The sequence below is a fragment of the Achroia grisella genome, unplaced genomic scaffold (genome assembly GCF_030625045.1).
Source record: "Achroia grisella isolate CSIRO2021 unplaced genomic scaffold, CSIRO_AGI_Agris_v1 utg640, whole genome shotgun sequence".
NCBI classification, from domain to species: Eukaryota; Metazoa; Arthropoda; class Insecta; order Lepidoptera; family Pyralidae; genus Achroia; species Achroia grisella.
This window is the reverse complement of record NW_026712977.1, coordinates 1,537,374-1,564,917: the sequence shown is the minus strand read 5'-3', so window position 1 is coordinate 1,564,917 and position 27,544 is coordinate 1,537,374. Positions and strand designations below refer to the sequence as shown.

General features: G+C 34.8%; 1 protein-coding gene across 1 annotated transcript in view; it reads right to left on the bottom strand.

The window, feature by feature from the left end:
• Nucleotides 1-5,013: 5,013 nt before the first annotated feature.
• The window catches only part of LOC131849101 (adenylate cyclase type 6), a 186,432-nt gene continuing 163,901 nt past the window's right edge, over nt 5,014-27,544 (bottom strand). The window contains exons 12-29 of the mRNA XM_059199091.1: nt 23,121-23,267; nt 21,907-22,065; nt 21,252-21,396; nt 19,835-19,932; nt 16,840-16,990; nt 12,593-12,690; nt 11,515-11,599; nt 10,651-10,767; nt 10,411-10,497; nt 9,516-9,676; nt 9,033-9,172; nt 8,516-8,625; nt 8,045-8,264; nt 7,826-7,957; nt 7,527-7,651; nt 6,343-6,495; nt 5,728-5,881; nt 5,014-5,444 (exon numbers count right to left, since the gene is read on the bottom strand). Coding sequence (XP_059055074.1) covers nt 5,014-5,444; nt 5,728-5,881; nt 6,343-6,495; nt 7,527-7,651; nt 7,826-7,957; nt 8,045-8,264; nt 8,516-8,625; nt 9,033-9,172; nt 9,516-9,676; nt 10,411-10,497; nt 10,651-10,767; nt 11,515-11,599; nt 12,593-12,690; nt 16,840-16,990; nt 19,835-19,932; nt 21,252-21,396; nt 21,907-22,065; nt 23,121-23,267 — 2,713 coding nt within the window. The remainder of the gene's footprint in view (nt 5,445-5,727; nt 5,882-6,342; nt 6,496-7,526; nt 7,652-7,825; nt 7,958-8,044; nt 8,265-8,515; nt 8,626-9,032; nt 9,173-9,515; nt 9,677-10,410; nt 10,498-10,650; nt 10,768-11,514; nt 11,600-12,592; nt 12,691-16,839; nt 16,991-19,834; nt 19,933-21,251; nt 21,397-21,906; nt 22,066-23,120; nt 23,268-27,544) is intronic.

Below are 27,544 nucleotides of genomic sequence, written 5' to 3'. Positions count from 1 at the left end.
ATCCGTCGGGTTAAAATCCAATTACAGTTACTTTACACAAGCATTACGATGCGCAAACGCAGTGACGCGGATATGCATCGCATTGTTGCAAGATACCAACTGTCCAATTTACTCTTGACGTTAAATTTACCCTTGTAAAGATCGGCTCTACTCATCGTTTGCGAAATCGTGTCGTTCATAGTCACTATTGAACATAGACTTATATGTATATCATTCATATGTCATTTTTTGCATTCCGTCATTCTTTAAAATTTACAGTTCTAAACAAACCTTTACCAACTGTCAAAAGCGATCCTGTTTCATTTTATACAATAATGAACTTACTGTAGTTTCCATGGGATTCCCTTTCATGTAATACTTCACGATTCCAAATCTACAAATGCGATCAATTGTCAAATAGAGTCGCCTGTTCACAATCGGTTACCATTCTCATTCCAGAAGACTATTACACAATGTCTTCTCAATTTGCAAAATGACATGAATTTCAATGAACCGACATACATTAACACTGTCAGCTTAATAGTAATCGTATTATATCCTATATGCGCTCCAAATGAGCGACATTTACGAGTATAGACATTAAAGAGAATCGCTAGATAAGTACAGTACTATTTACTTATGTTTATTTACATAGAAATGTCCGACGACGCGACTCTGGCTATAGTTACAGAGCATATAGAGATATTAATTACAGCTCTTTAAATATATTTCTATTACATATTACAGTTATTATGATTAGATATAGTAACACGTGCAACGTCGGCAGCAATTCGGTGACTCGATATGTCACGTGCGCCGACGCAACGCGCGACGCCGCGCGGCCGAATATAGTGCCGCGGCAAGCGATTAGTAACACAACATCAAGGTATAATATCAGTATGTATATGCGATTATATAATATTGTAACATCCCACTTGCATATTGCCCGCTAAATACACAGTTTAGTGCAATGTTAACAATAATTTAATATAACGGGCCTACGATGGAAGATCTAGATTTGTGTTGAAACCATTTGTACAGTTCTTACTCCGATAATACACATAATTATTACCTAAAATATACATGTTGCAGTTTCCGATGACATGACCGCGCCGCGACAAGCACGACGCGACTCCGACTGTTGCTCTTTAATATATATACCAACACACCGACCACAATTCATAACTTCACACATTAAGTATGATATAAAGAATAGTCATAGAAAAATTGCAAACAATACTATTCCGTTTTTAAATTTGAATATTAAAATAGTTACGACCAAAAGACAAATAAGATAAGTACCTATTACGAAACTAGTTATAAGTAGTAAACTGACATAATTTTGAAAACTTATAATATTACTGTCCAAATATAATTTCACGAAATTTGTAGTGTGAGCTATAAATCGTAGGTGGGTGGAACTGTCACACTAATATTACGTATTCGATATCAGTACTTATACTCGTAATGCTCAGACAAAGATAAAAGTCAAGAGATCACTACATACAGGAAAAGTATAATAACTAAACCATGCCAACAAATATAATACAATTAACAAGTATAAGAACAATTAAGAAAAATCGAAATGTACCTAATCTTATTTGTCCCAAATATGTTACCATTTCTGAATTTGTCTAAAATGTCTAAAAACGATTTATTACAAAATAATTAAAAGAGTTTCAATCATTAAAAGACTTAATTCTACGGTGGCATCAAAGAAACTGGCAAGACGATTGCAACTTATATGACTCGTATTTACTTGTATACGGTGCACGATCATAGTGTTCACTCTTCACTTTTTTCTTTCTCTGAGACGTAATGATATGTGATTATTAAAATAACCCCATATTTAATTATTATACATACAGATTTGGATCACTATTTGGTAAGTTTATATATCTCTATAACTATTGACATTTGTTCATAATAAGCACTAAATAGGAACGAATTAATAACTAAACACCTATTAATTGTAAACATTCGTAAATAAAAGATATTTCTATAAAATAGTCAAACGCATGTGAATGCAGACTGGAGTGGGGAAGATTGGGGAGGGAGGCTTGGGGCAGTGAATGTAGTATAAAGTAAATAGTTAGATAAAAAGCGAGCCAAGAGGCCGTCAATACTCTACAATAATACTGTCTCGGGCCTGCCTTCTTTGGCACGACATTACATTATTATTTAAACTCGTAATTATAATTTATATGTATATAGAACATCGAAAAATACTTAAGATTCCGTTTACGTGAATCAAAATATTGTAAAAAAACGCGCGTAATGCCGAATCATGTCGCCCCTGATGCGATTGGTGATAGTCTTAATTCATAACAAGTATATTGATTATATAAAACTGTATATGTATAAGCGGAACAGTTATGCAATTAATAACCTAATATATAAACCTATATAAAATAATTTTAGGACTATATGAATAGATTTGAACAGTAATTTGTCATATACGAATGATTAGCGGCATAGAATAACTTGTAGTAAAATAAACATAGTTCTAACATCGCATGCAGGGGCTTAATACTTTTAAATTCATTATCGACTATGTCGTATAAGTTTAAGTACAGACCGCTATTAGTAGCAGCTATAATTGTTACAATTTGTTAAAATTAAATTTATCACGTATTTCCTTAATAACAGATGTCATATAGGCGCGACTGTGGTGGCCTGGCAGCTACGTATCGGCATACATGGTGCATCCATCAGGCACAGCACCCCGTCCTCGACAATCGTCCTACTTATAGTTATCAGTCCACCGATAGTACTCTGCCCTGTATAGTAACTAGGCCATGCCGTAGCTAGTCTTACGATCGTTTCTCTGATGACAGTCAGCGCTTGTATATTAACAATCCGTTATATAATTTTTATAAAATTTTATAATACACTTCAACAAATGAAATAGACATTCGTCTAATATTTGGACCCGAGGACTTGGTCGTGAGCATTTCATGCGGGTTCAGCAGGAAGGTGACGCGGGGTGGGACTTGGGACACAAGTTTAGTTCAATAGCCTATCAGTAGCGAATGGACGATATAAGACAATTGACTACCACATAATAATTGCCTTTATAAGGCAGAGAAAGCTCATTTTTTTACAACTGACTTAACTATAGTAAGACTATCTTATATTGACTCTAATTATATATGGAAAGGATGTGCACGAACAATCATCCACTTTTATTTACACTAAAATATTTCGTATACGTATTGATAATAATTGTAATACTAAGGCTATATTTGGCTACATAGAGGGTGTCCGAACAACCCATTGACATGGACGTTTGCATTCTGCTCGAGTAGCGAGTCAGCCGCAGTACATGTATTAATATAAAGTAAACACTATACTACTGCAAGCAATATTTTTTTTATTTTTTTATTATTTTAATAGCAAGTATCTATAGAAGAAGGATATATTTTTTAACGCATTAATATATTTTTTAATCTTCTACTTTTTTCTCATCTGATCGCCCAGATCCATTCAGGACAAGAACAGTAGGTTGCTATTTACATAGTATTATATCATTATTGAAGAGTGCACAGCAAATATACTCTGGATTATAATTTTAGATTTACAAAGAGCTTTTCTTGTATGTATGCTCATAAGTGTTATATAATATATATGAATTTACTCTGTTTACAACGAATACTTTTTTATATACCTTCTAATTAGATAAACAAAAAAGGTTACAAAGCGACACGTGTATGCAGCCAAATAATGCTAATTTCCAGTTATGTACGCAATTAAATCCTCGGTAAGCAGCAATATGTACACTACGAACGCTGTAAGAGTACCTGGATAGCAGTAAATCAATGTCTTAATCGTATAATAAGTACACTATGAGATAGCATAATATCATGTTATCAATAAACTAGAGTCTAAATGCATTAATTAAATATTTACACGTATACGTAATAATTATCCACTAAATCACTCCAATATTTCAAACAATGTTATACGCAATATACCACATACACGTTCACACCGCTCTTAAGCTAGTCAAGGTGACGGGCGCTCGCGCCACTGTTGGCACTACTAAGTAGCGGCCTACGCTCAGTCGACGCTCGGTCCACGCTCAGTCGACGCTCGGTCCACGCTCATCTATATTCGGTCGATACTGGATCCATGCTGGCCTTACACCCGATCGATGCTACGTCCTCAGTCGACGCTCGATCTCCGATGGTTGCTCAGTCAACGTGCGACCTACGCCGTCCAAGCTCAGCCGCAACTTTATCACAATCATGTACATCCGAAGAAATACACTCCGCGTACAATTACTATAATATCAATAAATCTGTAAGCGTATCAAATACCATAGCAGCATGACCGTCACGTTACGTTGTATGTTCATTGTCGGCGGTCGTGTTCAGTCTTGTCTGGTCGGGGTCTAGCCGAGTAAAACTATATATCTGTCGAGTCCAACTCACTAATAACAATTTCATACCTATATCTCATTAAAGTACGATAATTGTTTATTTACTTAGCCTAATATTTAATATATATCATGATTATTACTAACACTAAGCTAATAATGTTTATTCACTTAAACTATTCTTCTAAAATTATAATTACACTAACTGCATCAAAGTTCATCTTCTTCTGCAATCCGAGTTCACCCATGCATTATTCACTTCAACTCGAGTTCACCCATTGCGTAGTAACCCAACTGTATTCTCTTAACTTTTCTTTATCGTTTGCCAAGCTCGTTCAAATTCAATCCTGAAACCATTCTGGTGGTAACATTGGCACTACGCATGGGTTTCTCGATTCCTTCAGAATTCTTTCCAATTGTATGTATTCCATCTTTTTATACGTTCCCAGACCTAATACTCAGAATCTCCTCGTAAAAATTACACCAAGCTTCTCTCTCTTGAAATTACCTTTCTAGCCAATTAGATTCGTTTAAGATTTCTCCTAATATTTGACCACTAAGTCACCTTCTATTAATTTTGAAATAAAAAGCTAATGGATTTCGCGAGTAGAACCAGTAGTAAACTCTGGTTGGAATGAATATTTACGTACGGCAGTTTAGCCAGAGGTTGTATCCTCTGGTGTGAGTCTTGAATTTAAGTCTTGCATTGCGTTCATCGGATTTTCGATGATACCGACCGAGCTCATCTTGTTCGGCTTCCTCCTGAACAGGATGTCGGCGAGGCTGGCTGCGCGTCGCGGTCCCTGACCTTCTAGCAACGCTTCAATCTCGCCGCTGCTGCGGGATTCCGCCACTGCTGTCTTGACGTCCCTCAGCGAGTTGTTCTTCTGGTCGCGGTAGCGTAGCTCGGTGGAGTGCGTGCGGTGGTGTAGGTGTGACAGCATGCCTGGCAGAGTGGCAGCGTCAGCAAGCGAGCGTGGACGCTCCAGGCGTCGCAGAACGCGTGCACGGACCGCGCTTGCAACGCTCTCGCGAGACGAGGAAGCGCCGTTCGTGAGTCGTGGACTCACTGTGCCATTCTGGTTTTCTGTAATTACATCAATAAATAACCGTGGATATATCACATAATGTTAGCGCATGCTAAATTAAGTACCTTTGTTATCCTTATCCGACGGCAACAATTAACATGTACTATAAGCGATCAATCAGCTTCATTTCCATTTCAGATATTTTCATGATAGTTTGACTCATTGATATCTTTGCAAAAATGTCGTAAATAGCTGATTTTACGAGTATATAAAAGAAGAGGACTCACTATTAGGCATGGCTTGTTCATCAAGTTCTTAATATTAAAAACAGTCAAAAGTTACCTGTAGGAATCGAAGCCCTGGGCGATGGGCCGCCATCTTCGTCAGTGCAGCCTTCCGAGAGAGTTTCGAGTGGGCGATGTTCGGGTCGTGAACTACTGCCCTCTAGCTCAGTGCTGTTCTCCTCGCCATCCGCAGACGTCGACGGTGTGGGATTCTGGAATTTTCACCAATAACTTGTTAAGTAATGTTGATGATGTTAAATATCACAAAAGGGGCGATTATAGAAGTACAGTGAAAACAAAATCGGTGCATTAGATAACTGGAATTAAAATAGATTGTTTAAGGAGCTCGTTAATGCACGAGTAGTGGTAATTTCTCTTTTTGTGACAAATTTAGATCCGTGAGCTGTTGTGATATTGATGGTTAATTTTAAAGAATTTAATTTTATATGACAGTAATATTATCTATTCTTTAGGACGATGAATAAAACTAAAATGATATTTTTGTTACTGGAATGACATTCAATCTAACGACGTACCTGATGGTAAACGGTCAGAATTGCCATTCGGCTGGACCAAGTCACATATGTTATACATCTACATCCTGTAATTTCAATCACTCATCTCACCTTTCAACCGAAGCAATTAAATTCACGAACGATATATTTAGACTTACGTTGTAAATATCTCTGGCGCCTGGGTCAGAGGAATCGCCGACACCGTCCAGGAAGAAGGTGACCATGTTGCCCTTGCCCTTAACGTCCACAGTGCCCCGGCAGCGGAGCCGGTAGCCCCGCGCAGATAGGATGTCATACACCTCCTGTGTCACCTGTCACACGCCACATGCCACATGCCACTTATAGAACCTCTACTCTAAGAGATCTACGAATATCATTTCAATATTTATTTACCTACAATTGACATTTAACTGTTCTATAAATAATAGTGTGACATTAGTCTTTGATGGAATTTGGAAATTATCTTTTTAAAGCCAATATTCTTCCTGCCAGTTTTACATGTGAAAGAGTACAAGAGTTTTCTCTTTAACCTGTACAGAAGTAACATTATTCCATATTAAAAGTGGCTCTTATTAACCAGTGTAGAAGTAAAATAGTTCATTTTACTAACAGTGGTTATTAAGAGACACTTGTTTGTTAAATAATATAGTTTAAATTCCACCAAATACCTGTAGCCACAATCATCAATTCTTGAGACAGTAGGCACAGCCAAAATGTTTCATATAAATACCTATTCAGGAAATTAAGATACTGAATAGTACAAGTGTTCTGACTAATGACGCGTTATCCACAGGTATAGACAGAAACTCGCGTGAGCATAATAATTATTTAATTACTCGAAATCCTAAATTAAATGTGGTACCACAATCGCGAAGCGATACTTAGTTGTGCAGTACGGAAAGTCCAATATATGATGATTAAAATATGTAAATTTTCATTACAATTGCATTATAAAGTCATTAATGATTATGATTAACTGTAATTGTCTCAATCTTCAATGATAAAAATATGAATATGAAAAAGACAGATTACATCCTTATAACTACATCATACACGAAATAAAATCCTTTAAATCTTGATAGTGGTTTGATCATCAAAATTATTGATTTATCAAATCACTTTCAAGGAAATAAATTTAAAAATTAAATTAAACAAAATCTTTAAAATAGGTTGGAAAGTCTTAACACAAATTACTTAATGATAAAGAAAATATTCAGTCTCCTCTCTAGAATTATCTATTGGAAACGTCCAGAGAGGTGATCACTTTAATTACCATTATGTTGTTCATATTGAGACCTAACAAATTATATGTTGATCTAAACGCTAAAGTTTAAATATATACCTGGATATGATCTAGGAGACCCGTGGAGTCCATACGCGAGGCGACGTTGACGGCATTGCCCCAGATGTCATACTGTGGCTTGCGGGCACCGATCACGCCGGCCACCACCGGTCCGATGTTGATGCCTGTTCACAATAGTTTCTTCATACCTAACCATTCTATACTCATTTTATCTACGTTATATTTAATTATTGGGAAAACAGTCGCTATGAACAACGGTCGCCTGGCAGAGCGTCGAGCTCAGTACGCACTGTCCTACGCAAGACTTGATGGTGGTTGATAGTGGGATGAATACTTACCGATGCGGATGCGAAAGCTGTTGAATGAGTGCTCGTTGACGTACTGCAGCTGCTCGCGTAATCGGAGGGCGTAATCCGCCATTGCGGTCACGTGGCGGTAACCACGGAGGTCACGGGTGGCTGCTGTGAGGCCTGATCACATAAGTAACAACAGACAAAGTAAGAAACAATTTATATATGGGATCAACATATCATTGAAGTTAGTTAGTCAAAACTAACCGGAGGCAGCCATGTAAGTGGCGCCGGTGCTCTTGATCTTCTCGATGTACTTGAACTGATCCTCCGCGAGTATCTCATCGAAGTCTGCGATGATTTCGTTTAGCAGCCTCAGGCATTCAACACCCTCGTTGTTTCCCTCCAACTCCACGTAGAACTCCGAGAAGTTAGGGATGGATGCGAACAACACGCACACTGACTCGCACTGCTCGTGGTATAGCTCCTGTACAGTTGTAGAGTACTATTATAATATACAATTACCAAGCTTCAGAAAATATAACGGAACGTCAACAGTAATAAAAGTGGTTGAAGTTAGAAAAATGTAACCAGTTAACGATGACGGTTTATAAGAAGAACAAATCACCATATCATATAAAATAGGCTACCCTACTATTAAAATCATCAACAAATTAAGACACCATAAACAAATTAATGTACAGTAATTATAACAATATAAGTATGGAGACGACATACGTCAATATTCTTGTCGCTGCCTAGGAAGTGTTGGGCGACATGTTCGGGCAGAATATTAGCCAGCAGCTTGCGGTTGTACGCCTCCAAGTGTTCCATCTCTTCCTTCTCGTCTAGAAAAATATATTACGGTTTATCAAGAAATAAAAAAATAATAGTTTAAATTTGCCTTTTAATGATATAGCATTAAGAGTAATTGTTGTGCATCACGGCTCAGTTTTTTGATTGACTGATGTGACTTTTTGATTTTTATTTGTGGTGTAAATAAACTATATTCTCTATATGATTAGTAGGTACTAAAGCATTAACAGTGTGACTATAAAATATACAAAAAATACTAAAAATATAAATTGAACGCAGGCCATAGTACATTTGTTAAAGTAAAATAATAGCCTTTCATTATATTTCTGTTTCCTTACATTACGTCATTATTCGATATTAAATCTTGGATATAAAATACATATATCAATAAATTAAATGATTCAACGTAGGTATATTTAATTAAATCTACAAGACTTACTGTTGGCCTGCAGTTTCCAGATGAAGTCGAGACGGTAGGTGCTCTCCGTTTGTTGCGAATGCAAAATCAATGCAATAGTAGCGCCCAGGACGATCACGATGTTCATCCACTGTTGGTTCCAGTCCAGTCCGCATTTGTATCTGTAAACAATATTAAAATTCACACATACATCGTGAGACAGTCGAACTCATTACCTATGCGTGAGTATGAGTGTCTCGCTAAGTGTGTTCCATTTTGAAGCTAAAATTTGTACAAGTTTTATTAGTTGTAAAAAGGAATTCCAATTCCACCTACAAATATATGAAGGACAATGATAATGAAGTTGTACAAAAAGTGTTGGAAAAATACAGCAACTTTGTGGGCAAACAACGCCAAATATTCAAACCATTTGTCTATTGTTGGAGAATAAACAATATGAACTTGACTTTTTTGTTCCAAACGGAAGATTCGATTAAACTTGAATACTTAGAAGTGTTTACTTACTGGAAGTCCACGAAATAGTTGTTATTATAGAGGTGTTCATATGTGGTGATGGCGACATAGGTGGCAGAGATGACTAGCAATAGGAATGTCTTCACCATGGTGATGAGGATCTGGTGGACCGCACACAGGAACATCACGGTTAACGTCAGTTGCAGGTAGTGCTGTGGGCAATATAGTAATATGTTAACACCCTGTATAGTCTTGAGAAGAATAGCTCTATTATAACCTATCTGCTAAGAAGGTTGGGTAATACCACTGAATTTACTGGTGTCATTTGTCAGTGTAAATTCAGCCAGAAAAACCATTTGATCTTCAGAAATGACAGCATAGAGTATTTGGGCACCCCCTACATTTACAATATTTGAACCCTTTATAGAAGATAAAAATATCGTCAATTGGTAGGAACAGCAGCTTGCAATATACTGATATTGCAAGCTGGTCTATTAGGTTCCTTTCTAATAATGAAAAAAAAATACCACTTGTGCTATTATTACGGTCGTGTATTATAAATATTTTTATTGCACACACACACACACAAATTCAAAGTTCATATGTCAAACCCGTGAGTTTGCGTAGTTTTAGTTTTGACTGACATTGGTGGAATATTGTTATTGTAGTATTATAATATTTTTAATGAAAATAAATACGACATAATTTTAAATTTAATTAATTATGATTTCATTTTCAAATATTTGTATACGAAATGCTGCTTGTCACGTACATTATTTAGTAAGACACCATTATTTAGTAAGAGACCAAAACATCGTGGCAATAAGTAATACAGTTCTATAATTCAATCTCTTAAAACTATATATACATATATAGCTGCTATTAAAATTATGGTCATTATGAGGAATGTAGTCCGATGAAAATGTCTTTTGCAGATATAGCATACCTCGTTGGCGTCGTATGGGCATTGTGTGTTGTCATCTTTGCCCTGCACTGGTTGCTTGAGAACGATCTCCTTGTCTAAGCTCTGAACCTATGATAATAAAAAAAACAATTATAACTTGCTAATAATCTGCACACATTTTCAATATTGTCGTTCCCGTAAAATTAATATAATAATCGTTTTTAATAGATTATAGTGATAGAAGATAGTTTCTGTAAAATATTACATGTATAAGTTACCAACCATAATAACTTGAATTTGTATGACGATAGCGGAGACCACCAAGAACGACAATGTCTGCGCAAGAGTGCGGTTGTTATGCACCCGCTCAGAGAACCGACGCAGGCAGGGGAGCGTGTGCTGAAACCAAACAAATTATTAATAAACATACAATGCACGACCAAACTTAGTTCGTTTTAAGTAACGCACTTTGGGCGGTCCAAGGTTATATAATATTATTTTGAATTGATTTTTTTTAATCGTTCTCCATGCGTTGCCAAGGTCACTTTTTACCACCTGCATGTTACATATATTTTGAAAAAATAATGGGCATTAGAAAATAATGGATCAGATAAAGCCACCGCGTCCTCTCTAATTGATACGGATGAACGGGCGCCCGTCAATTAAGTAATACACATTTGCTAAAATACAAAAGTATGTTACTTAATTATTGGTATATCGGTATAAATACTCCTTAATTAAATTTGTAAAAGCCAAGATAAGGTAGAAGTAACGGCAGAAGCCTGCTAAATCGAAATAATTATTAACGTCTCCCGAATGCAGTACATGATAAAATTCCTGTACCAAATAAACATAATAATAAGATCTGATATAAAGACCCATGTTCTACCACACCGTTAATGTGTAGTTATGGTGTTGGTATATGGCTGTCCTGCAACTTAATATTGCCTTTCGTTTTACACTTTGTATCCGGTACAGTCAGAAGAACGGTTAGGTGGTGCATACAGGGTTCAAGATAAGAATTTCATACGTGGAGTTCACATCACTGCTACAAAAAGGCTTTCATCGTACAAAAATATGACATCAGATCAATACTGCTGGACCTTATGAATTCTTCCATTAATTAATATAATAGTAAAAAAGTACCTTGAAACTAATACAGATGATGATGTAAGTGGCTGAGATTAGGATCAGGGCACACGCTGCAATCGAGACATATCCCAGGACAGTACTGTAAACAAAAAGACGAACATTGATAAATGGAAATATGCAAATGCAGTCGGCACATAAAGGGGACATGGTCAAGCATAAATTCGGCAAATACACGGTGTCCATAAAATAGATAGACAGAAACCAAGATGAGATATTTACAAAGTAGTTCTATGCTTAGTGTAATGATGATGCCGAAGAATACAATAATAATAAACGGGGACATTTCACACAGCACTATAGTTCTAAAATAAGCAGATATTATACACTTACTGATAGAAATACTTAAACTCCATTTTGGTGAAATATTTGGTAATGTGAACGAATTAAATTCATTGCTGCTGTCCGCATCGACTACGCGTGTATAGCGTGTAGATATTGGACACGGTCGCCTGTGGCGTGAGGGAAATGATGACTAAAGAAATATGTCGCCGTCTGTTGCAAGCGCTGGGATCAGTTTTATTAATATACTAGCTGTGCCCGCGGTTTCACCCGCTTTAAATTTCAATAAAAATATAGCCTATGTGTTATTCTGATGCATAAGCTATATTATTGTAAAGTTTCATCAAAATCCGTTCAATAGATTTTGCATGAAAGAGTAAACATCCATACTCACAAACTTTCGCGTTTATAATATTATTATTATGAGTAGATACGCATATAACCAGATATATCTTATGAATGCAACCTATAAACAAATAATGTGTATACTCAATATAGAAATAGTTAAGTAATTAGTTTATATATCTAAATCTACTATTTACATATTTGTTATATATGTACTTTCATTTATATTTTTAGTAGTCTCTTTTTAGGTCTTGTTTACAGTCGGCTACATGTATGTACATTACATAAATCACACAAAAAACAAACAGACTATTAAAATAATTGCTTGTATTGGTCTGGGTATTTTCTGAATATAAATCTCGTTTTCTGAATATAAAAAGTAAGGCGGTGTCTCTAAAATGCTGGACTACATAAATAGACAAGATATAGAGAAATAAAAGTCTCTTACATATCGAAGGCCAGTAGTTGAACGATGAGCACGGCGAAGTAAACCAGGACGGAGCAGATGAAGTACACCTTCAGCATGCGGTCGCGCTCAGACGTGTACTGCGGAGCACCGTTAACACGTACCATATTAATTTAATCAGGTTTATATAAACGGATAAGATTCATGCACTTCCTTATTGGCCCCGACAACCCCATAATGGCCGTTAATCTTCGTACGGGTCCATCCGTTCTATCTCTACCAAGTTTTACACACACACGACACAGTCCTCGCCGGCGAAGACGATGACCTCAACCATACCGTACCGCGTAATCAATCACTGCCACACCGGCGACCCCGCTCGCCCCTAGCAGGGACCTCAGACTAAATTAGTATCCGTCAGGCGGGAGTTTGCCTGTCCTTAGTCTGTATGAGTCCGTTCGTGGGTTTGAAGTGTCACCTGCAATTGCCCCCTATCGACCGGTGAGCTGGCCTTTACAGCTAAAGGCCAGCTGCAGTCAACCGCATTAGAATAATTCGAAAAAAATGCACTTTGTGTATTGCATGTTGGGTTGTGAAAAAAACTATTTGTATTTGTACTATACTATTACAGTTTTTCTAGTTATTACTAGCTCTTACCCAGGATTTCTTTGCACATACTTTCATCTTCTACTTCACCCTATCTTAGATTATTTTTTAAGTTAAAAGATGACCTAACTCTATATTTTATTAAGATCTGTTCCGCCGTTCAGTCGTTAAAAGATACAGTCTTCAGATGGACAGATACACTATCGCATAATATGCATAGATATAATATAGTGTAATGATCCAGACAGAAAGAGATTTTATTTTATACTTGAAGCAGAACCTACGCTCATATAGTATAGTAAAGAGATGAGTTTACCTTTAAAAATGTAAGTATACCATATCTAATAAAAAGGATTTCACTCTGGTAAAGTCACAGTATTATTTAGTAGTTTGTAGTGGTCATATAATATAGGTAAGTAAACTCTGCTGGTCAGACAACATGATTGTTAGTTTATATCAATTGTAAGGATAGCTCGAGATCAATTAAGGGTCTGTCTCAATAATAGCAACGAGCTCACTTGACAAATTAAGTCCATTGGTTCCATTACATTTGAATGATGTTTTGTTTAGATTATTATTGGCTAATATTTAACTGTTGTACATGGTGATATAGCTTTAAATACATATATGGTTAAAGAGTTGCTATTCATTAATTTAATGGTATTACATTAAGTATTGTCAACAACTTCAAGATATAATCAATAGTGATTTGATCACGACATAGATGGTAAATATATCAGTCATCGTCTGTCACGTATCCATGATTATAAGAGAGTATGACAAAATATATACTCAAGTCACAGTATGATTTCGTGATAGTCTTGAATTACTTAGTAGTTCAGACGATTCCTTTTAGATTGATTGATAAGTAAAGTTATAAGTTGATCCTTGTGACATTTTCTTATAGCAGGCTCGGATGTTAGATCAATGGAAAAATATGGCCCTATATGCTATGCATCATGACTTAACTTATATAGAAAACGATATATCAAATTCAATGGACATAGTTAAAGATTTTGGTCAAGGTTTTTGTTCCAAAACAAATCAAATTTAGTATTCATAAAAATTTTAGATGTTGGAACCTAATGTAAATAAGTAAACAATCTCGATAAAATAATCTGATCGTAAGCGGTGAATTAATGGCGTAACAAAGACTAAACCGGTATTATAAGAGAAAACATTTGTATTTTTGACTGTAATAATATTAAAAAAAAAAACACAATTTTAAAACCTGTTAAACAGTATAATATATTTAGACTCTGCATTTGCAGATTTGGAATACTTTGAAAAAGTATATAAAGAATCGTTAATTTAACCACGATTGCGCTGCGAAAGTAACTAGATTTAATTGAACACTCCTCTTAACGATTCTGAGAGTTAATATTAAACTGAATAAAGCGATATTGTTAAATTATTACCAAGATGGCAAGCAATACCCTTATCCAATGAATAGGTAGTTTTAATTACATCGTAGAGGAGGAATGTCGCTTGTCGTCGAATTAATTTAGAATGGACACTGAACGTCTGGAAATGAAACCAAATGTATTTATTGCTGGGAACTTGGAACTATTACATTATTTTGTAGATTAAAGGAACAAACATATATGAGCATAGGAAACTATGCTGTTTAATTATAGCAAGAAGTTATTCATACTATCATATAATATTACTCATAATTAATTTACATTATTTGTCATTAACGGTAATAAAATAATAATAAATGTAAAAATATAAGAAGTGTAAAAATATTTGAACGATATATATTTATACAAATAAATTACGAGCTTATTTGTAGAATACACAAAATGTTACGTAAGTAGCAAATGATTACGTGAAATGTCACAATACATATTTTTAACTGAACGCTGTCGTGTATTACATTGCAGGAAAACGATCGGAAAAGGTAAAAAGGTTACGACAAGCGGAGGGTCGCCAATTTAGTAAAATGTTCCGTGCTGACTGAACGATTTATAAGAATTAAGACAAAGAAAGATAGCTCCATTTTTTTAACAAGATCCTCTGATTGGAATTTGCATTTATTATCTGCCAAAAGGCGGCGCGCAGTAAGAAGTGTTATCACAAAGTCATTATAATAAGTAATTGATTACACGCTATAATCTACATAAACCACACTCAACTTCTTTCTTTTTCATCTTTGTTTTTATAGAATAAAACAGCCATTTATTATTTATAGCCATCTTCATTGTATACGGTTATTTTTTTACTCTATATTTTTTGTGAATAATATTTCTATAAATAGTAAACGTAAACATTTATGAATACATCATTCTGTAATCATAAGTATTTAATATAATGAATACTTTTATTTTATTACTTCTACATTAAAATGGGAAACATTATTTGAGTATTATAATGAATATTATTCAACGTGCTCTGCAATATTCTTTCAGGTAACATGTGTTATATATATTTATATATATTCCATCAAGTACATTGCATATTCTTTGGAGTACACTTCCTTAGACATAAAATTACCCATAGTCTTGTATACTCAGGCTTAATGTAGACTGACTTGTTTGTACTTAGATATTTGTCAGCGTGGCGAGCTCACATCGGCATCAGGTAAATCTCACCTTAATCCATTCGTAGCCTGGCTTACGGTTCAAATACGACTTACACGTGTAAACGCAGTATCCTTTGATTTGAAATGTGATTAACTACTTGCGCGTTGAACCAGTTACTTTAAATGACTTATTAGTCCAACTCAAATATTTATTTCAGATATATAGGCTCTAACAAATTAAATTATTGCAATCATAAATTATAGTCGTACTATGTATAACTTCATATTTAATAAAAAAAAAAATATGCTGCTAGATGGACTGGATGCTTTGCACAAACATAGTGAAATTTTAAATTTCTTTGTCAATTTTCTTCTTTGTATATTATTGACACAACATTGTGAAAGTAGCTGTTGATTCAATAATAACAAATAAATGAGCAATGATCAATTGCACTTCACGTCCAATTTATTTCAATAAAGCCCACATCTGTTTAATAAAGCTATTTAGAACTCGATCAGAGTATGGTTACGATGTGAAATGTATTAGATATGTTCGAATCAGACTTTTCCCGAGCTATGTTACGACGATGGCGAGTTGATAACTGGGAATATTCTCGATTTTGTAATAAATATTCTATGCAACATAGCTTGGTAGGAACACTGTTGGGTAGATTGAAAACTTCTTCAATAATACAGTTACTTATCTCAATTAATATTAACTCATATTGAGCGGATTTAAGAAAGGGTATATACGCGATTGCGCCTTGTTGAGTCATTTTTTTTATTACCGGGCGCCAGGAATAATATCTAGTTAGTCAAAATAGAATATATTATATTAGAACTAAGTTTAATTATTTAACCGAATGTTTGTTATCATTATCGCTTTGATTTCCTTGTTTAGTATTTTTTACTTGTTTAGGATTTATTACTAATATAGGAGTATAAGGAAAATTAGTAATATGTTTATTTATTATCTAAAAATATTAACTTCTTTCAAATGAAAAAATAGAATAACGGAAGACTTCTCGAATGTATTTTTACATATTTACAATATGAGTAAAAATATGTATTTCTTTTGTGGTGAGGAGTTTATTGACTTGTCAGTTAGTTCTAATAAATGTACGGACTCGACTGCCACATATTATCAATGATCACTTACCTTCTTCTCGAGGACTTCATCCCTGAAGGTGAGTGTGAAGGGGCGGCAGTGTTCGGAGCGCAGGCGGTCAATGGAGCGCGCGTCGATTGCCTTCATCAGATAGTCGTTTACCTCATCCTCTGGTTTCTTGTTCTCGTTGGTAGCATCGATTCTGAATACAGTCATAATAATGTTAAAAATTATATACTATGTATACATTTACAGAACATGTAATACGTTAAGAATATTATGATTACCAAATGTGTTGCGATTGTTATATAAATATATAAGTCAGACAAGTATTATCATTTTCTATATGATTACTTCTTTATTAATCTTAGTATATATATATTAGTTAGTAATATTTTTATGTTATCGTCTAAAAAATAGTTCATACGTAACAAATAAAGAATTAAGTAAATTTGTTCAATATAATATTTTGATAAAATGTACATGTTTCATTGTATATTCATTATTATATTTATTTTTAGTGAATATTGAATTTAAATAGGTACAATAATTTAAAAAAATCCACCTTATTATTCTTATTTATTATTACCATAATATTCTTTTATAACAACTTTCTCTTGACCATAACAATTACAAAAAAAAGTAGCGAAATTGGTCGAGGCGATCATGCATGACGAAATATAAAATATAAATCATCATGAGAGATAAACAATAAATTAATATTTATATATGTAAATTATTAATGTATAATTTGATGTATCTTTATAATATTTCATTAACATTAACCTACGAGTGAAATTAAAAGTAGATAACGACGATAATTAAGAAAAGACACGCCAGAACCTTCGTCTGTACTGATTACTTAAATCTTGTTAGCTGAAACAATTTCAATTAAAAAAGTTTATTTTTCTTTGTAAGTTGAGCTCGTAGAGATGTATAGGTGGGTACTTGTACATCCGTCATGTCTGTAATTATGTCGCCCTCTGATAATATGCTATAGAATGGTAACGTGGGGATTTTATTGTCTCAATTTTTTTTAATTGAAACCTACTCGTCCTTCTATATGTATATATATACTAGCTGTCCCGGCAAATGTTGTTATGCCTTAAAATAAAAAAAAAAATTAGGGGTGGACTACCCCTAACATTTAAGGGATGAAAAATAGATGTTGGCCGATTCTCAGACCTACTCAATATGCTCACAAAATTTCATGAGAATCGGTCAAGCCGTTTCGGAGGAATATGGGAACGAAAACTGTGACACGAGAATTTTATATATAAGATAAACCTTCCTCTAGAATAACTCTATCTATTAAAAAAACCGCTTCAAAATCCGTTGCGTAGTTTTAAAGATGTAAGCATAGATAGGGACAGACAGCGACAGCGACTTTGTTCTATACTATTTAATGATGATAGAATAGAAATCATTTACTCAAATAAACTTATATTGAAGCACTTTTGAATAGTCATCACATTTTTTTTAATATACCGCTCATTTGGAAAGCTGTGTCATCCACAAGAAGAATGTGCAAGAAACTTGGGTGTTGCTCTTTTAAATAATTTTAAGTTGAAATGTGTGTATACAACACTAACAAACTAGCACTAGTTCAACAATGCTAATAAACTCAAAAAAGAATTATCATAATTATATTTCATATATCTACGTGAATAATATAATAATAAAATAAATAAATTATTTAATGCTGTTCGAGTCTGATTAACTAACATATTTTACAACGATATAAAAGTTACGATACAAATATTTAGTTGTTAAATCGATCACAAGGAGTTACTTATATATACATAACATTTTTTATTTACTACATTTGATATTTGTTAGTTTTACAATATCTTTTATATAATAACAGAGAAACAATTTAGATTCTAATTTGATAATTATTTTCTACAAGATTATGTTTAACAGCACATTAAGTTTGCAACAATAATAATGTTCATCCAAGAACCGAGTGACGTGTGAAGTTCAAAAGTTAAGGATACGGTACCCTCCCCCTCGTCTGCATTGAGCGTGTTGGAGGAAATTGTTGCGATCCATAATTAGAATTATACTGCTGTTTTTGTTCAGTTTCATCTACATGCTTAATAGAACCATCAGAGTAAGGCTGAATACACTAGACATTATATTTAATACTGTATATACCTATAAGCATTGAATTTGGCAAATAAATGATTTGATTTGCTTTGAGAAATACATGTAAGTCTCGTTGCAGCGTAGATAGTAATGTTTCAAAGACGTTTTGCGGCTCTATGCATTTTGAACATTTCCAAATTGGACGTTTACGGCTCCATACAAGTGTTCTATTATACGTCGATATCTATACAATTGGATTTTGCTCATTACTTTAGTTCTTTATACAACTTTATTTCAGTTCTTCGAGTGATCTCGTGTGAATTATATTGTCTATTCTATGGTAGAAATAGGACGGAATAAAGTTGACTGACATTTTAAAATTGCTTTGATGTTTTTTTTTGGTACAGTGTTAGAGTTGTTTTCATGAATAATGTTCATAAAAAGGAATCAAAAACTTACAAAAGAAAAATATTACAATTATTACGATTTATAATAGCCGATATTAAGGGACTCTAAATTGACATAGTGACATCAATATAATTATTCAATTGTGCGAGTAAATTATTTGTAAATTAGATACAATTATTGACATATGTGAGGTTAATATTATAATTATAACAATTAGATACTTCGTTATTTTAATGGAGCATGAAATTCTGTGAATATATTGGTAATATACTGACATTACATAAAATTATTTACGAGTGTATCAACATTATCAGTTGTTATACTCGTATATCACTCGCTGTGATTTTAGAGTTAGTAATTAATTAAAGTGTATATAATTTATGTACTCTTATATATACTTTAAATGACATTAATTGACTTTATAAATATCTCTTAGGAATTCTCATGCACTGATATGAAATCAGAAATCATGGTAGCACGAGGAATTTAGTTAAAAAGTGTCGTGTGAAATATATAGATGGTACGTATGAGACTGTGTATGTTTACTTACTTGGTGGAGTGTTTGCCGTGCTGGGAGCCGTGGCCCATCACTCGCATTTCCTTCGACACATTCCCATTCAATGCGAAATTGTGCTGTGGCTTCTTATCCTGTATTAAAAAAAATCGACATGTTATAGTTTCTATGTAGTCTAAATTTTAGATATAAATTACACTAATTAATTTTCACGACTATTATACTAGATGGGGTAGAATGGATGGCAGATGTCGATGTTTCGGCATTTTATATATTTAATTCAACGTGCCTATGTGTGATCTTACTGTTGTCACGTTCTTATTGGATAATTTCAATTACTATCAATACGTCCAATAACGGAGGACATTTTTCATTTATGCATGTAAATTTTTTAACATTATTTCTACCATCCAGTTTGCCTAATATCACCGGAACCATTCATAAATGTAAATTGATTAATGTCCTTTTTGTATCGACCATATTGGAACTCACGATCTTTGTGACGATAGCTAAATTGGGATAGTTAATAACTAGACTACAATACCTGCGAGGTATCGTAGTCTAGTAAATGATGGATAATGCACCCATTCGGGTGTATTATCGTATCGTATATCAATGAGGGGACCGACGATCTGGTCAAGGTCGCTGGAAGGCAATGGATGCGAGCAGCGCAGGACCGATCGTCGTGGAGATCTTTGGGGGAGGCCTATGTCCAGCAGTGGACGTCTTCCGGGCTGGATGATGATGATGATATCAATGAGTGGGTGCTGAAAATCAATTACATGAAGTATCGAAGTAACTTGAATAAATCACGCCAGTGTTAAATTATAAACTTAATAGTGGCGCAGTGGGAACTGACACTTGTGTTCCCTTTAATATGGTGCAACGATGACTGGCACATCCGTCACACTCGTGAACGGGTGCTGTCTGGGGGACGTTTCTTTTTCATTTATATTAATATGACAATGACATATGAGGTTTATTGTCCTTACTTATTGTTAAAGTAAAATATTGTAGTGGTAATAAAAATAACAGTGTTTATTTCCAAATAATTGCCTATTGTACATTATTAAGGAGTTTCTAATACTAGTTATAAAATATATTTAATATGTTTTTTTAAGGAAGTAACAGCAGAATTTCATTTTAGTGCTTATCGTCTTTAATATACTCAGATATAACAAAATTTATAGTAGATAGAATGAAAACCTAGACTTAATGAGAATTTAAGAAACATCTTGTGTTAATTTTCTGATATCGCAATTTAGAATCCGCGCGCGACATACCAGGGGCCTGATAGGATGGATGATGACGTATAAATGGGGATGATACTACGATAATATTTGAATAAAATCATAGTTCCTTAAGAAATAATAAGGGTTACTATTTCATTTTTAACAATGGATTATACGATGATAATGCAATAAAATATTTCTAAATAAATTTGTAATCTCACCACTCGGCTGGTGTCATCCGGCACTATGAGGTAAGTCTCGATGTTGTGATCCTTCAGGTAAGCGTTTCGCTGCCCTCCCATGCCGGGTTCCACCTTGTAATCGTCGCCGAGGCATTGAAGAGTTTCCTTAGTGATGTGCACGCGTCTGTATTTTAAGTATTATTATGTACAACCCTAGATATCATGGAAGACAAGTCCCGTCCAATCTTGCCATTTCGAAGAACTATCTCAATTTATAATTTCACTTCTATATCTCACTGTATGAACTGAACACAGATTACCAAGCAAGCTGTTTGAAGGCAATTTATTTTTATATTATGATGGTGGCAAACAATCGTACGGCCCATCTGATGGTAAACGGTTACCGTAGCCAATGGACGCCTGAGACAGCAGATGCGTCACGTGCGCGTTGCCGACCCTTAAGAAACCTTAATATACCCTTCTTTAAAAACCCCACTCTTTAGTATCGTGAGAAATCTAGGCAGATAATTTATTCCACAATTTAAGTGTAAGTTAGAAAGAAAATTAGGTTAGATAGAGGCACGTGATCAGAATTTTGTACAGATCTCTATCAATCTACAATTTCCATTATTTCAGTTTTCATAACGCCATCAACAAACAAGGAGTTAAAAGAATTCATAGATTTTATTCTTACCCAGCAACGCCTCCACTCTCCATGTAATTGGCGAGGGTGACGTCATTGGACCAGACATCGAACTGCCACTTGCGCAGCCCCAGCACGACGCAGTGCACGCGGCCGGTGTGGATGCCCACGCGCATGTTCACGTTTACGGCCATCACCTCACGGACAAGGCTGTATCACAATGCACACCAATAGAGTTGATGATGATTTTTCAAAAAGAATCAACTATAGTACAGAGACTACGTATATATATTGCAAGTCACCTGGAACAATTTAAGCTAGAAAAAAAGATAGTGGAATTGAGAACATCCTGTTAACTGTTGTAGTCGGTGTAATAATCTTTAAATTGTAACGTAGTTCAAGAACTTGTTCATATTGTTCAAGTTGTTGAACTGATTCAGCGGGCACAGTTAATGTATCATAATAGTTGAGCTGTTTCCCCGGTTTCACACGCATGATATATGTTCTAAAGTACACAAGTTTATAAGTTATATTATTGTAAAGTGTCCTTAAATTCCATACAGCAGTGTTTACATGAAAGACGAACAAACATTCATCCATACTTATAAAGTTCCACGTTCATAATGTCATATTAGTAAGATAGTTTGATTATAATTTACAAGCAGAGAGGTTGCAATTTGGGGGTGGGTAATTAGGTTATGGGCCCACGCAGAAGAGTGTCAGTTTACGTTAACTACAAGTTTAGTATGTACTTTTTAAAACTAATTATCGTACTAAAAATATACGAGATAGACTTCAAATATATAGTGTGAAATAGATCTATATAACGTGTATCGATAGACCAAAAAATAAATAAATACAAAGTCACTACAATAATCTAAAATATAATATCGGGATGTACCTTCTTATATATCTGATGATACCATTATTATCTTAAATTCAACATTATTTATTAATATAGGACCTTTCGGCCTCTCGTCCGTATCCTATTTTTTTTCACTATATCTACCGTCGTACTGTAATGATGAAACTATGATATTTATAACATTTTTACACTAATTATGTTGACTGCTGCTTCAGCGGTTGAAACTGGCTACAAGTACAGGTATCATTACAAACGTGTAAAAAAATTTATGAAGGCCAACTCTTGCCTGACAGATACATCTACAATCTGACGTCTCTGCTAGGTGATCGAACCTCGCATTGTGATCTCCGTGACTCGTGAAACGTGAACGGGACTCGTGAAATAGATAAATGGTACTCACGCAATAGCGTCAATCATATCGAGGCCCATCTCAACGCAGCATTTGGCATGGTCGTCGCGCGCCTCCGGCAGTCCCGACACGCAGTAGTAGCAGTCGCCGAGTAACTTGATGCGCAGGCAGTGGTGTTCAGCAGCGAGACGGTCGAATCTGAATCAAATAGAGTTGTGATCATTCTTGTTGTTACAGAATGGACCGCCTATAGCGGGCTATATTACCTTTTTTTTTAATAATTCACACAGCACCGTATATACCCAAATTAAGCTAGCTAAAGCTTGTATTATGGGTAGTAGATAACTGATACAAATATTATACATTATATTAAACATAGGAAACACCCAGACCGATACCAATAATATATTCATGTATAAAAATGTTTGCGCCGTGCAAGAATCGTACCCGCGACCATAGGACCATAAGAACGCGTAAGGCGGTATGCTAAACCACTAGAACACCGAGGACGTAAATTTTTTTGGCATTTATAATTGTAGTTCAGGTTAAATTACCCTAGAATACCCTTTCCTGTCCAAAGTTCTTGAACGACTTGTTCATGACCAACTGAACAACTTCCTTTCCAAAAATCATCTCTTAAACCCTTTCCAATCTGGCTTCCGAGCTGGTCATAGTACGAATACCGCACTGCTTAAAATCACCGATGATATTCGATATGGAATGGAAAATTCGCAACTGACTGTTCTTACATTGCTGGATTTCAGTAATGCGTTTAACACCGTCGATATCGATATCCTATTGGCATGTATGCGTTCAATTAACATATCTCCAATGGTAACAGACTGGTTTCAAAGTTACCTGTATGGACGACGGCAGAGTATACGAGTTGACAACAGCTTCTCTTCATGGTGTCAAATTACTGACGGCGTTCCTCAGGGTGGCGTCTTATCTCCGCTTCTTTTTGCGCTTTTTATTAATTCTATTACTATGCAGCTTCATTCCTCCTACCACCTTTATGCAGACGACCTCCAAATCTATTCGCAAGCCCCATTACATAACATTGACACTGCCATCCTTACAATTACTGCAGATCTAGATCTCATATCTAGTTGGTGTAAAAACTTTGGACTAACATTGAATGCCTCAAAAACTGGTAGCCCTCGGTATATACCAAAAATCAATTGGAGCACTCTTCCTCGAATAGTGTTGGACGGAGTACGCATTGAGTACAGTGATAGCGTTAAGAACATGGGCATCCACTTCGACAGGACGCTCAGACAGGCTTGGACAGTTCAGATCGCCGAAGTGAGTCGCAAGATTTTCGCTGCCGCAGGCTCACTCAGGAGACTAGGCAATTTCTTGCCAGTCGATACCAAAGTTTCGTTTGCACATACACTACTTCTTCCTATCCTTGATTACGCCGACATCTGCTACCTAGACCTCACCGAAGACCAATTAAACAAACTTGAGCGTCTTAAAAATATTTGTATCAGGTTTATATTTGGACTTCGCAAATATGACCATGTCTCACATTATCGTGCACAGCTTAAGTGGCTTCCTATAAGCCTTCGCCGTGACTAGCATATTCTTTCTCTTCTTTACGCCGTTCGCTTTAATCCTGCTACTCCTGACTACCTCAAAGATAGATTCTGATTTCTCGGTGAGGCGCAAAATCATGGCTTACGCAGCGCAACAACCCTCCGTCTTAAAATCCCTTCCCACATATTCTCATTCTACACCAAATCCATTTATACATGCCGTTCGACTATGGAACTCATTACCTTCCTCCATACGTAGCTCACGATCACTACCCAGCTTTAAGAACTCGGTCAAATCACATTATCTTTCCTTATAATGTTTCTTTTCTGTCGTCATCATTGTTATATTACTAGTAGGTATTATTCCTATACGTGTATCACAGTTACTTGCTGCTTGTATTATTTTGTGTTGTGTTGTATCTATTTATGGCATGTTGTTATGTATGTATGTATGTATGTATATATATATATATATATATATAATATTAATATTGGTGTATACTGTTTATATATGTAATATGTTATGTTTGTCATTATTATTATTATGTTTTTTTTTCTCTTCTATTCTAGTGCCACCTTTTGTTTTTTCTCCTCTACCCAAAGGTTGCCTGGAAGAGATTGCATAAGCGATAAGGCCGCCTTTTGTACCCTTTTATTTTAATTACTCTATTAATGTAATTTTCCTGATGCAATATGAGTATATAAATAAATAAATAAATAAATAAATAGAACACTCATTCACCATCTCAGTCATAGCGACGAGGACCAAGTACGGGACACATTTTTTGATAAAAGTTTAAAATCAGATATAGTAATATTTGTCTTTCATTTAGAAGTAATATATGTAATGAATTTATATTCTATGATGATGCAGACTATTGTGATTCTAAGCTCCTAAACAAATAAAAAAAAAATAGTATGATGCATAGACAACTGAAAACCATATATTTTTTGTAAGTACACAAGTATAAAAAAACAGAGATTCAATACAATTATATATTATCGTCAAAAACGTTTTTATCTGTAATGTATCGAATCTGTGGCTATGAAATATAGCAATAACCTGTTCATATGAAGTATGATACTATATGTTATCATCAGGATGTAGTAAAACTAGGCGATAGACAGCCCAGGTCTTGTTAACTTGTAATGGGCGCTTATAGTTGAGTAAAATAATTAAGCATCAATTTCACGCCTAATTCACCTCTATATTTTACAGTTAACTCCACAGCTAGATAGGGAAGGCAATAAAACCTTTAATGTGATAATTAAGGATGATTATTGGAGATTTAGGTGGCAGTTTCGGTTGTATATCAGCACAATAACAATGTCACTTAAATGCCTATTTACTCATAATTACGTAGCTCACAGCTGTTATAATATTTATGTTGACAATTGAAGCAATTACACTTATACATTTGTGTTTTAAATTACAATAATTAAAATTGTATAATTATAACCAGAATAGTTGAAACTTTCAATAATTTTTCTTGAACTATTCTAGTTAAATAATGTATTAAATAAATCATTAACTATGAATATTACATACAATACCTAGTTCCGAACTAAGTTAAGTTTGTACTATACGAGTATTATATATTAATATATATAGTAATAGCTGATAAAAATACCAATATATATATTTTTATTCTGAATACATAGAAAGATAATTGATCGATACAAATGGATGGTGGTGAGGGAAATGTTTGTAACGGACACTGGGGTGCCCATTGCTAGGAATGTACGATGAGAAGTCGATCTCTAGTTCTTCCTGGAAACTATTGTAATTAATTCCTAGTGAATGAAGGGTTAACTGATCTTACATCATGCTTTTATAAATACACTATACAGTTATCTCGCAGACCGTAACGTTAGCGAAGGGTAGTGTATAATTCCATATTAATCCATTAAAAATCAAACGGATATAAAGAATACAAAATTATATGTCGTATTCTTGATGTAATTATGGGAAAGTGAAAATAGTGTGTCAACAAATCGTTAGACTTCTAAAGCATTGTTATCGAAATTACATATGCAAATTTGATCTCTGGGACTAACTGGTGTAACACTCGTTGCAAAAATTTTAGCACTTAACCAGTAGTAAATGATGGTAAAAGCTTTTATGAACTGATCAAACAAACGTGCTGTATTTTTAAGCGCGCGAATGCAGATGAATAAAAGATTTCTATTTGCGAACTATCGGATTGTGTGTTTATGGCGGCGCACGCAGCTGCACAGATGTAAAATCAGTCAGTGTTACCAACACATCGTGATCAACTGCCTATTAAAACCACCACATACTACACCTTTCCCTATAAAAATATTTATGAAACCACTAATACAAGCACAAATTTTGAAGTTTGCTTGAAAAATAATTATTCGACAATTTTACTAAACAATAATTTACCCCATATTCATCATAATTTATATAATTCAACATAGTTACTATATATATAAAAATTGCATTGAATACTAAAATTATCCGCTAAGTAATCGAGTGAAATATCTATATGATCTATACCAAAATAATCATCATTATGTTGTTGATTTTTTAAGTATATGCACTAAAAATGTACTACCCACACAAAAGAAGGGATCAAATCTACCAAATGTAGTGGTGAAACTACTAAAATGGCAACAGTGATTACGTTGCCAATGAGAAGTCGAGCCGCGGCAGACGGCAGGCGGCAGGCACCGCGCCATTACCACACCGAGAGAGTTCGCGTGCACCGTAAAAGTTGCAATAAAGCGCACTGAAACTTTACGAGCAGCTGCAACTCGGCTGAAGAGATCTGCACGTACATACATATATCTTGATTTATTCCTTTCCTTTTAACGACGCTTTTTATTCCGTACGCACGTGGAAATGTTCGTACTGAATAATTAAAGTTCTTTTAGTGAGTGCGCAATATTTCTATATATCTCGACGCTGGTTCC